The sequence below is a fragment of the Pavona decussata genome, unplaced genomic scaffold (assembly GCF_977016875.1).
Source record: "Pavona decussata unplaced genomic scaffold, jaPavDecu1.1 SCAFFOLD_291, whole genome shotgun sequence".
NCBI classification, from domain to species: Eukaryota; Metazoa; Cnidaria; class Anthozoa; order Scleractinia; family Agariciidae; genus Pavona; species Pavona decussata.
In genome coordinates this window covers 246,750-259,654 of record NW_028145690.1, presented here as the reverse complement: position 1 = coordinate 259,654, position 12,905 = coordinate 246,750, and the positions used below count along the sequence as shown (strand labels likewise).

General features: G+C 39.7%; 3 protein-coding genes across 3 annotated transcripts in view; 1 reads left to right on the top strand and 2 right to left on the bottom strand.

The window, feature by feature from the left end:
- LOC146454971 (uncharacterized) overlaps positions 1-12,905 on the bottom strand; it is a 394,059-nt gene that overhangs the window by 175,989 nt on the left and 205,165 nt on the right. The window lies entirely within an intron of this gene.
- LOC146454976 (uncharacterized) overlaps positions 1-12,905 on the top strand; it is a 234,456-nt gene that overhangs the window by 98,407 nt on the left and 123,144 nt on the right. The gene's annotated exons all lie outside the window — the stretch shown is intronic.
- Positions 4,535-12,571, bottom strand: LOC146454982 (uncharacterized). Its single transcript, XM_085094841.1, has 4 exons — positions 12,248-12,571; positions 11,158-11,280; positions 5,498-5,725; positions 4,535-4,857 (listed from the first exon to the last, which is right to left on the bottom strand). The coding sequence occupies exons 1-4, from the start codon at positions 12,510-12,512 to the stop codon at positions 4,535-4,537; spliced, it is 939 nt and encodes a 312-aa protein (XP_084950967.1). The 5' UTR covers positions 12,513-12,571.

The window sequence follows — 12,905 nt, the reverse complement described above, 5'->3', positions numbered from 1 at the left end:
AAAAAAAAAAAATAAATAAATAAAAATAAACAAATAAATGTCCTAAGACTGAGGTAACAAAAACGTCAATTTCTGTAGCCACCTTCTGGAAAATCAGCTCAGAAAGCACAAGGGTATAGGCTCAAATTTGCAAGAAAGGATTGATATTCTGCTTTGCATCATAAATCACTTCAGAATGATCCGTAGCAATGAAATGAACAAGAAACGGTGCTTTTAAGAGCTGTATTTTTGGGCTAGAAATCATGTCCTTAATAAGTGCCATAGAACAAAGGCTAACAGGTCTCTTAGATACAACATATCCTGAAATGACAGGCTAAGTTCGGGCTTCAAGGCCCTCTGTTAACATCAGTTACATTGCTTGACAAAAAAGAAATGTGATTTAGACAAGCAGGGCTATAACATACGCACCATATTTTCATTTGATCAAGCTCATTGGACTCATTTGACTTATACCATTGAGATAATTAGCCCTCCTCTAAGATAATCAACTAGTGGCATTTTACTCTAACACCCTAACGGCTACAGAACAAAGATACGAAATTATTGAAAAAAGATGTCTTACAATATGCTAAGCATTTGAGAACTGGGATAGTCGGCTTTACGGAAAGTCAGATATCACAGCTGAAACAGATCCTCAACCCCTTGAAACAATTTTCTAGAAACCCCTTTACAAAACACCGAGGTGTCTGCAAGCCATGCGCATGAGGCTCCAACGATGGTCATTCGTTGTGACCTACAAGAAAGGAGTACACCAAGTCATACTAGGCACTCTTTGAAGGGCTCCTCAACCTCAACTCTCTGCAGCTAATCTCTTTGGAGAACACATCTTTAGAGTGGAATTGGAAACTATGACCTTAGACAACTCAGGCATCTCCAATGTTACCCTGAAAAATCTGCGAGAGCAGACTGCAAGGGACACAGAACTGCAGAGGCTGTCCTTCCTCATAATGACTGGTTGGCCAACTAACAAACGAAAATTAGGATCTCTTAGTGCAGCCTTACCTCACCTTCAAAGATGAATTATCTCTGGCAGTGCAGATGGGACAGTGTAGAAAGGGCAGCAGGCAGTCATTCCAAAGTCAATGAGACCGGCCATGTTAGACAAAATCCACAAAACACACTTTGGAGCAGGTTCATGCATTCGAAGAGTCAAGGTGTCCCTCTTCTGGCCTGGTATGACTTCGGAAATCAGGAATACGTGCTTTCATGCTCAGGGTGTGCTCAATATGCTAGTCAAGCGCCAAAAGAGCCCATGTTTAGCCATGATATTTCAGGTAGACTATGGTCCTTAATTAGACAAGATATCCTGATGCGGGAAGGAAAATAGCACTAAGTCCGTATCAAACTTTGAGTTGACTTTTCGGGTTGACAATAGGACACATTTTCTCTCCTTTTATGGTCATTTTTGCGATGAACTATTGTTTAAGGGAAAGTGCCTCTATTGTTTGTTTAACGAAGGTTGCGATTACCGAAGTGTAGCCTGATCACCGACCGCGAAATTCAAATATCTTCGTACCCGACTTTAGTGTTACATACCTCCTTTGGGATAGTGGGGTGTGAAAGCAATTGTCGAGGCAGAAATAATCTAACGGGAGAGGGCTGGGGAATTTGTGACGTGAACAGTTCACTCGTGCAAATGTCTCAAGGCTTCCAAGAGTTCTCGTTCAGGCATTTTTAAACATGCAAACTAACCGAGTGCTTATATTTATGAAATTGTCATCTCTAAAAATCAAGTCTTTCAGGCCCAAAAAATTTTCAGAAATTTTAAAAGTAAACACCTCAGGACAGAACAGCCGCTAAAAAGCCGACGTCCTCATCATGCCCTCCGAGCTAGGATTTGTAGAAAGCCGTAAAAAACTGGAACGACCCCAAAACAATTTTGCAATGAACTAAACAAAAACTAGGCCATTAAGCGTTGTTCCATGAATTGCTTTCAAAATTCGCGCCTCACCAGTCGCTCTTTGTTACAAACGCGAACACAAACGCAGCACTTACAACTAGGTTTGCTTTAACTTGTAACGTTACAATTATAGAACGTTGAATACATCAGTGAAAAAAAGTTAATATCTCTAGTGGATTCTAGCTACTGCTGCTATCATAGAAAGCCGTAATAAATTAGTACGACCACGCAATTATTACAATCGCGATTGCGATGAGAGAAACTGAAACTGAGCCATTAAGCCTTGTTCCTCGTAGCGCTTTCAAAGTTTGCGCCTTTATCACGTTATTGTTCCGAACGCCTTGAGCAATAAATCGTGCAAGCTTCACCTTTAGTTTACTCGCGAGCGGCTTAACATAAATCGTTTTCCTCGCGCCCGCTTGCGAAATACTTTTATAGATAAGTTTGCGTTTAAATAAAAATAACTCAAAAGCAATCTACTTCATACAATAAGTCAAACAAAACACGGATTCATTTAGCCTGGTTGCTTTAAGCGGTGTCGAAATTCGCGCGTTATGGCTCCATTGTTCTTCAGGTTTTGTCTCATAAATCGTCAACAAACAATTAACTTATGCACATTTCACTTCAATGTGCGCGTGCTGCAAAACTTTTAAAAAATCATTTTCGACGCGACTACCCACAAAACGTCAACAGTAGAAAAATGTTCATACTCTATTATGTATTTTTAATTCCCCGTCTTTCAGCAATTCATCGCGTTAAGGCAACACAATCTTCACAGAGATATACACGCGTACAATAAAATCTCTCAAGCAAAAAAAAGTGGGGCAAGCCAACTTTGATTGCTAACGGTTTGCCGCGACTGGTGTTGTTCAAAAACATTCAGCAAATTAGGCAAGTTTAGGCAATGTAATTTCCAACAAAAATCGATTCGTTAAATGTGTTTTCTGTTAAAGACTGTGTGTGTTCGCGACGAAAACGGTTCATGAAATAGGTTTTTCAACAAATACAAGCGAGTTCTATTCTGGTGTTCTAAACTCCTATCTTTCTTCAGTCAGAAAGAATTAAATGATCAGCTACTAAAACAAGAAACCAAGTTTTGTAAAATAAAATCGAGCGTGATCAATGGGCGTGCGACTTCATATCACGCCCTTTACCGTCTTCGAGGGGTCTCTTCTGATACACGTGTGTTCTTACCTATGGAGCGAAACCTCAATCAAAAGTACGAATAACCTACGAGCAAGCTCTCGTGGCCCCTCTTCCCAACGAGCTTGCTCGCAGGCTAAAGCACGAATTGTACTTAGATGAGAGACAATTAAAGAGTCGCTTATAATGAGAAACAAAAGCCCTATTGTCTTCCAAAACTCAACCATAACAATAGCCAAACTTTAATACGCACTACATGTCACTACAGCGACTGGATAGAGATTGATATACAGTCGAACCTGTATATAACGGTCACCCTCGGGACTTGAGTAACTGGCCGCTTAATACAGGTGACCGCTTAATACAGGATCACTAAAAGTACTCACTGGGCGTGGTCTAATGTCAATTTTAATGGCGTATCATACAAAAGCACTTCATGCAAGGAAACAATAGGACAATCAACACTCTTTCAAGTGATCAATACTTTAAACAAAGTTCAGTGCCAACTTGTAACTTAACGGTATAATATACGTAACATTGTGTAAAAGTACTATGCAATAAATTGTCCTCTTCTCTCCTACGGTATACAGTGCTCTATTTCTATGACTTACAGTTCACAACAAAATATCTCATTCCGTCGTTTCATAGTTGTTACGCTCAATGTTCAATGTCACATGGCTGAAGAACAAGTTAATTAAAGAGGAATTTCTTGCTAAAGAGTGAAGCATATTCAAAACAAACTTTCTTTAGCGTTCGTGATATGGTACTGTACTTCAGCACATTGCGGACATCTGAAAAGCGTTAACTATATTTAACGGCCGAGTATCAGCTTACAGTAGCTTTGTACATGTTATTTCTTTATAGTGATGCTGGATTGCATTTTAAACACAATAAAATACCGCATAAGATAACATATGGCTTAGTTTCCATTCAAGGGTGGGCGCTTAATACAGGTAAAAATAACAAAGAAAGACAAACATAGGACTTCTACAGGGTGGCCGCGGCCGCTTAATAGGGGTGGCCGCCTAATACAGCTTACAAATACAGCGTTTGTAAGAGCAAGCAATCGAGACTTTAAAAACTGGCCGCTTAATAGAGGGTGGCCGCTTAATACAGGGCCGTTATATACAGGTTCGACTGTACTACCCAAAACACTCACAGCAATAGTAGTAGAGCTCATGAAAGCACACTTTGCAAGGTTCGGGGTACCTGATCGAGTGGTCTCAGACAATGGGCCCCGGTTTATCAGCACTACTAATACTACTACTACTACTACTACTACTACTGCTACTACTACTACTACTACTACTACTACTACTACTACTACTACCACCACCACCACCACCACCACTACTACTACTACTACTACTACTACTACTACTACTACTACTACTACTACTACTACTACTACTACTGCTGCTGCTGCTGCTGCTGCTGCTGCTGCTGCTGCTACTACTACTACGTCTACCTTATTCTTATTCCTAAGGGCGTTCAAGCAAGATAGAAGACCTCCCAGTCATCTAGGATGAAGTAGGAAGTCCCAGCAAGAATTGTTGTACTCTCTCCCACACCTCTTGGGACATTATATATGTCGTGTTCGCCGAAATATGTGTGGGCTTGTTTGCTCTCGTTTGCCATATCAGTAATTGCGATGTCTTCTTTACCAAACACTGGACCAAAATCTGGGTGCCTGTAAATGGCGTTTTTTCCTTCTTTCACCTTGCTTTTGAATGGACCAAGGGCTTCCTCGTTTCGAAGAGAAAAAATAAAGGCCTCAGTGGTGGTGCCATAGTCTCCATTGCCTTTTCTGGGTTCTGAAGGAAAAGTGAATGTAGGTTTTTCTTAATACAATACTTTTTTCTCATTAACCCCTGCACTAAATCATCCAGTTAATCAGTCAGACAGATCGACAGGCAGCCAGCCAGTCATTTCCTGGTTATTAATCCAGAGTAACTGAATGAATAAAAGAAACCTACAAATCACTATAGCATAGACCATTGGCCACCACGTAAAGTTTCTTTTGAAAGAACAGCTTATTGAAAGTACAGATTGAATTTTAATACAATGTTGAATTAAGATTTTTTAAACAAAAACTACCACTACTTTAAGCTTTTCAGAGTGCCACTAACAAATTGCTGACCTATCCCCATTCATCGAGCAGATCAACATTCTAGCGACCTTTCCACTGATTTCAAGCTTGCGGCTTCAGTATACCTAGTGAAAGGCATATGAAGCGCACTGAAGTCACTCTCTCAGTGGAACAACTCCTGTTGTAAGTAGCACTTTGTATAATACTTAAAGAAACGATAGATTATTTAAAGTCTGATGCGACCAGCGTGTTTGCATTGTGTTCCTAAAATATTTACTTCCCTTGGTGTTGCTAACACTGTTACCCAAAAAGCAATGTAGGACAACGACAACAACAAGCAAAGCGATTGAACTTTACTGTCTTACCCCAAGTGATGTCTGTGTATCCACCAAAAACGTAATTCCCCTTTTTTATGATGGTAACAGTATTTTCTTTGTCATCGCATTTGTCGTGAAAGATGCTGACCTGCCAGCCATGCAAAGAGGCGCGGTAGCATAGCAGCCAACGGGCATTCTTCTCAATCTGTATCTCTAGAAAATTGCCAAGATGTTCATAATAATACTTGTTTCGCGATAATATTGTTGAGTTTAACTCTGAAAATAGAGAGTGTATGCAAAGAATCAATATTAAAAGTTATCAAAATGTAATTTCAGCTAAAAATAGTGATAGTATGACGTATTTCTTTACTTCTCCAGTTAAAGTAACCTGTTCTGGCCATCCGTGTGAGAATAACTCTAAAAAGCATCGTTGAATGACGTAACGAAGCTACCTTTGCGTATGAAATGGTAACCTAGAGTCTTGGAAAAAACTCTTGTGTTTTAATTTATACAACAACTCTCCACCCTACTCCCCTACCCCCGCCCCTATCCAACGTTCCTCTCCGCTGAAAAAAAAAAGCCTGGATAATCGTGCGAACTTCAAAACTATTTTGAACGAGGGGCAGGAGGAAAGTCAAAAGCTTTCTGATCCTCCTGTCCGAATATTTTCGTCAAGGGAGATGGAGATCTTGAAGAAGTTTCTTTATATGCCTAGCGTCACATAGTTTGCATCATTTATTTAATGGTTTTGACAAAACATTGTTGTTTCAGGCTGGGAAATCTTAAGCAAGTTCTGCAAAGCTTTTGAAAAGACTCTTCGTAATTACTTAGCACAGTAGTGAACGTCAAGATACGGATGTAATAGCAGCAATGAAATTATGACACAATTGTGTAAGGCTTAAGTATCTTATTACTGCATCTAATACCCACTGTAGATAATTATTTTTGAACATATATTTATTAATTTCAGTGAACTGTTAAAAGTTCTATAAGATCTTGATTTCTTTAGATCAACCGGTAAGCTTTTCTTTTCGACAGCTGCTCCTCTGTTGAGTTCATGAGAGGACGCAGTGGAAGTCTACTGTAAGTACGACGTCACGCAGAGATTTAATCTTTGTGGTTCCTTGAGGCGTCTGTAATCTCATTCAATATGACAGAGAATGAACGGCTCATGTTATTCTCACTTCTTTCTTTGCGATCTGGACAGTGTTTTTGAATATCGTAACTCGATACAAAATTACTGCATTTCTCCTCGACCTCATATAAGAAGATGGCGAGGATAAATTCGAATTAAATAAGTCTGTGGCCTGCCAGTGCTTATGTACGTACCGTCTAATGAGAGGTACCAAGCAATTGTTGATCATACCGATCAAAAAAAATATATATACCTTTAATTATATAAAAGCGACGCGTTGGCAAAATCACCAAGATTGTATGACGCTTTGCTTGGCCACGTACTTTGTTTTGTAATGAATCAACAAGATCGATTTGCGCGAATTTCGCTGCAATTGTATGGTGAAAAAAAATTTTAGCCTAAATGTCGTACGATGCGTCCTGTGCAAAAAGCTCGGAAGCTAATCGCCATCCTTTTTGACCGGGCCTTTAGATCTACTAGTTGTACATTCACTTCAGGAACACAACATTCCCAGCTGATGTTTCTATTGTTTTGCGATAAGCCGCTGGCTTTTCAAATTTGGATAATAACTATCACTGTGTGGAAACGCGGGCACATATACAAGCATCTTGAAATGCGATCGCGTAATTATATTACGGCACTGTTTAGCGGGAACGAGAAGGAAGCGCGCCCTTCCGAAATTGTGATCGATCATGCCACAAAAGTCGCGTGGAAGTTCATTAGAGAAAAAAAAAGGAAGATGCCCAAAGCAAGAAATAAAAGGAAGCGATTGCTAAGAGCCGCTAATGAAAGCGAAGCCGGAGAGATGCGAAGCCATAACCTGAGAGACGTATTCTTCTGCTTTGGAATTGGCGCGTGTTAATTATGCGAAATGGTAGGCATTGAAACAAAGGAAATACAAGGGACAGAACCAAGGTAAGTCTCGCTTAGTCAAGAAGACGTAAGTTATCACAGAAGAGCATTTGCCTAGACAACCACAATTTTGAATATTCACGCTTAACATAAACACGACCAACATGATCTTGCATTGTGCATCATCCGGGTTATTGTTCCGGGGGTAGGCGCCATAAAATTCATAGTGTAGCAGAGCGGCCCTTAAAATTTATACTCCTGAACTTACAATGAAATGGAACAATCCATACTCACTTTCAGAACAGGGGGCACGACAAATTCACTTTGTGCTCGAAATGTCCAAATTGTAGATGTATTTTCACACCAGATAAAACCATAATGAGGGGACTATATAGAACACTTTTATCAGTGAGGTCAGTATTTTACAAAAAAGCAATAAAAAACACGCAACTATATAGCTGGTGAAATAATGAAGGAAGTAACTATGAAGCAAACTCGTAAAAATAATTAAATGCAAAATAAAAAAAATGCACAGCCAATGTCAAGGTTGATATCGGTGTCATGGTCTCGTGTAACAAAACAAATAACGCTAATACACCAACTCAGCCTTTAATTTTTTATCCATCAGAACGGCGGGTGTCCCACCTGATACGGTCTGATGTAACGTAAAAAACGCTAATACAGCAATTCAGCCTTTAATTTTTTATCCATCAGAACGGCGGGTGTCCCACCTGATACGGTCCGATGTAACGTAAAAAACTCTAATACAGCAACTCAGCCTTTAATTTTTTATCCATCAGAACGGCGGGTGTCCCACCTGATACGGTCTGATGTAACGTAAAAAACGCTAATACAGCAATTCAGCCTTTAATTTTTTATCCATCAGAACGGCGGGTGTCCCACCTGATACGGTCCGATGTAACGTAAAAAACTCTAATACAGCAACTCAGCCTTTAATTTTTTATCCATCAGAACGGCGGGTGTCCCACCTGATACGGTCTGATGTAACGTAAAAAACGCTAATACAGCAATTCAGCCTTTAATTTTTTATCCATCAGAACGGCGAGTGACCCACCTGACACGGTCTGATGTAACGTAAAAAAACTCTAATACAGAAACACTGCCTTTAATTTTAAATGGTATGATGTGGCAATGCAGTCACCAGTGTAGCCAGGCATCGGTCAATTGATATCGATCAGAATGGTGGATACCCCCCCCCCCCTTCCCCCCTTACTTACACGCTCTAAAATAAAATGAAGTGAGTTATTTCCACAAGACTGAAGGTTGTTTCTCCTTGTACAGTTTACTATAGCATCGTTAATATGATGGAACAAGACAGAGGTAGGCATATACATGTACATGTCTATTCTTTTCTTCTCACAACTCCTGTCGCGCGTGACTTGTAGTGCGTGTTTTCCTCGCGTTTTGCGCTCGCCCGCGAAACACACACGAAAAATAACGCTTGTTCTGCGGGGCCAGTCTGGTGTTTCTTCTTTGAAAAAGTGCGTGTGCATTTTGCTTTCGTCTAAAAGTTAACTTTTTTTCCGGTGCAAATATCGTACTCAATTTTCGCGTTCTTTTAGCCTCTTCGAAAAATAGTGTATCTGGTATCGCAGATTATAAGTGAAGAGAGACAACTAGTCATAACATTAACAGGACCGCTCGCCAAATGCCATGGGATCTGATCATTTTGTCCACATAAGACTCCCTTACCCGGCTCAACTTTTTTCTTACAAATATGATAATACTTTAAAGTAAATTTAAACTAATAGAGAGCAACTGTTTACTATGGTAGTGCCATGAATATGCATATTCTTCAAGATTCACCATAATTAATGCATTTGTCATTGTACTGTGTTGACAATAACACTCGTGCGATCACTTTTTTCAGGATTTCACTCCCAAGCTCACGATGTCTTTTTTTATGTTTCTTCTAACCGTGTCTCAAGGTGATTTAATAGCGCGCTTGAATATACTCCGAGAAATTGTTGCACTTCATTTCAAAAAACGTATCATTTGCTCGATGGTTAAATTTAGATCATATTCTTTCGGCGTACAATTTTGTGGTCTCAAAACAGAATAATCTAGGAATGCTAGTAAATTCTGCACCACGTTACTGACAGTAGAGAACGCCTGTGTCCTGTTATGCGCGTGATTGTTTCGTAATCGAAACCGTATATTTACACTGTCAAATCATTTGCAGGATCCCGTTACAGCATTTCTTGCCTCTCTTTCCTTCTCACGTCTTCTCTTTTTCCTTCCTCTCTTCTGCCTTAACCTTTCTTCATGAGTATCTCTGCGCCAGTAAATGGTCCGCCTTTGCGAGCTATTTTAGTCGGCCGCGTCCGCCATTTCGAGTAGCGCAATTACATTGTACATTTGCATTTACTCTAATTTCACATCACGTTTTTATTTCTTGGCACTTCTTGATGTGACATGTAGTCCAGATCATATTCCTATACCCTGCCTGGTTTGTTTTCGATTTAATTACATCCTCCATGACATAAAAACAGATTACGACACCTTGCAAGTCCCAAAAGAAAAGAAACCGGGTGAGTCTTAATTTGAGGAATGTTAGGAATGCTAGTAGATTCTACTAGCATTCCTTTGCGGAACTTACAGTCGAGCCCGCCTGCGTCCTGTCATGTTTCCAGATCAATGAGTGAGTGGTATTTGTTTAATTTCGATTTCGTATGTCTTTTGGTGAAATTTCATTGTAAACACAAGATTTACCATCCGTTTAACCTATAAAGTTCCTCTTCTATTTCTTTATCTGTGAATGGATCTAAAAATTCGGAGTTGATATTACTCTTGGTTAGGTAAGAAGTAAATTGCTCGGTAGGTTCCAGACTCGGTCCAACATTATTAACAAAGCATTCATTAATTGTCTCGGCTATTTCTTGTGGATCAGAAATTCTTTCACCGTTATCTTTAAAATGTGAACTTATTTCTAATTTGCATTTGCTTTTGTTGATTGTTTCCTTTATAACTTCAAGACTGTTTAAGATTATTTGAACTTTTCGTTAAACAAAAATACCGATGGGTATCCACAGCGTGTTATTATTATTTACGTTTTTACTACTTTGGCTAAACAAAAGCATCCTCTCATTATATTATTTATATCTCTTCCTTTGAAAACAGCTGAAAGCTTCTTGACAATCACTGTTATTACACATGCTGATCCAATCTTCACTTTCTAATTCAAGACATAGTTTGTCAATTGACTGATTATTGACTTGTCTGTATCTAACTTTTTTGTAACTTAGTTTTCATTTCCTGTGCGTAATGTGTTCTATTATTAGGAAACTAGGCAAATTATCAGATATACCACTGCCTTCGTTTCGAGCGTTTTCGCTAGGACTGTATGTCTACCAGAAAACTTTCAAAAAGAGCTTAGTGTTCCTAATTAGATTGGCCAGGACTAGCCCTAACTAAGATCTACTTTTTCCGCATAGCCATGCACCACGCAAAAAAATACCTCTTTATTAGAAGGCATCGTCAGTTCTATCGTGCTCGTCTACTCGATTGCACCGAGAAGGAAGGAACCGAGGCCCTTAAAGGCTAATCCCCAAAAATAGACCCATTTAAGGTTATATGCATGGAAGCCTTTTATAGAAACAATGGTTGCCTCTGATATTTGGGGCTTACCTTTTTTTAATGAGAAGGGAGATTAATTTTCTAAGGGGTTATATTCGTAAGTTTACGGTACTTAACTAATTACCTGAACAGTTGTGTCCATCTCCCACGAATCCCGGTTTACACTTGCAGCTGTAAGACACCTTGGTGTCAATGCACGTGGCATTAACCATGCAGGTGTGGATTCCCTTTGCACACTCATCAATAACTAAAAAAAAAAACAATTTTAATTTATCACGAGTTAACGCTCCTTATAAAGATAAATTTAATGGTAATGATAATGTATTTATATACCAAGCATATCACATACTCTCAAATCGGTTTACAATTTTCTGTGGGCCGAGATCGGCCGTCAACATTAAAAGGCGCCGCTGGAAGCCTCTGTCAATTCATATTGTGACTACGCCCACCCACCCACCCACCCAACCCACCCTGATTTCGAAAGATAGATGAAATCAGAAGTAGAGGTAGACCACCACACCGGGGACCACGTCCCCTACTGTTTTCGAACAGTGTGTGGTTTTTTTAATGTCCCACAATTTTTACTAACAATCATTTCTGGGCGTATAAACCTCAAGTTACTCACTCAAGAATGTCGCAAGATCATAAAAATACTTGAAGAACAACTCGCTTTGAAAAAAGAAAGTTTACGTAAGAACGGCAGTAAGCAATGTTTTAATTACTATAACACTAAGTTATCTTCTAGGGATCAATCTCTAGAATTGTAACTTTTTAACCGTCGACTGCGTAAAAACATTTCTACTCGTTCTAACCAAACTTACCGTATCGAGATCATCCCACTTCCTCCACACCCCCAGATAATACACCACTTAGTGTCACAACTAACGCACCCAGACCTAAAAGGTCACGTTGCAAAATCACTAAACCACTTAACACCTATTGTAACAAAACTAATCTGCCACTTGACATTTCATCTGTAGTTAATCTTGTAACGTCACTCTCACTAACGACGAAACTCAACTGCTAGCTGGACACTCACTTTTTGCCCTACCCGCGACGTATTTGATTTTGAAGGCAAAGCAATATAATAAATGCTTGTTCAGTGAAGACGGCGGATATTGGCCTCGTTCTTTTTTTGCGGCTTATGGACGCCGACTTTGTCTCTATCTATAAAAACGAGAAAATGAACTTGGTCAATAAGGCATATTTCTCACCTGGACGTTGAGTTTTTTCTTGTATTGCCCGAATTTGTTCTTGAGTCAAAGATAAGTTGTACACTTGCATCTGGGCGATCCTTCCCTTAAAGAACCACTTATTGCTCGCTCCCATTCGGACATTTCCCTGAATACTCAGTCTAAGACCTGCATCAATCTCGCGCTTGTAGACCATGACTCCATCAACCCATAACTTGACTTCATCAGACTTTTCGCTGTAGGAAGCACCAACAAACTTCCAGCCACCTGCTAGAGAGGTGTTCATCAAGGTGGTTTTTTTTTCGGTAAAGCGGACAAAGAGTTTCCCGTTGAATACCCCTAGAGTGACTCTGCCGTTTCCAGTTTTTTGGTATTTGAAGATAGGTCCGTTTTGACCATTATAGTACAACCAGCATAACATTGTTATCGAGTAAAGTTCACCTAAAGCTCGCCCAGGGCTGTTGGAAAACTCGATGAAGCTATCCGACGTTCCTTTGAACTCAAAAGAGCTGTTAGCTCTACCGTCGGGACCTTGAGCAAGGTGAACGTTCTGATGATTTCTTTGGGTTACTCGCAATCGATCGTTGATTTCTTTGGTGCCATACGAGATATTGAGGGGAAAAAAGGCGACGGGATATGGAACTAGAACAGGAGATAACTTAGTATTATTAGGTCGTAG

Bases quoted from the DNA above. Each gene is read 5' to 3' on its own strand.
- LOC146454982 (XM_085094841.1), bottom strand. From the start codon at position 12,512: ATGAACACCTCTCTAGCAGGTGGCTGGAAGTTTGTTGGTGCTTCCTAC. The intron at 11,281-12,247 runs GTGAGAAATATG...TTTTTTTTTTAG, and splicing joins AGAAAAAACTCAACGTCCAG to TTATTGATGAGTGTGCAAAG. The intron at 5,726-11,157 runs GTAATTAGTTAA...CTCTATTTTCAG, and splicing joins AGATGGACACAACTGTTCAG to AGTTAAACTCAACAATATTA.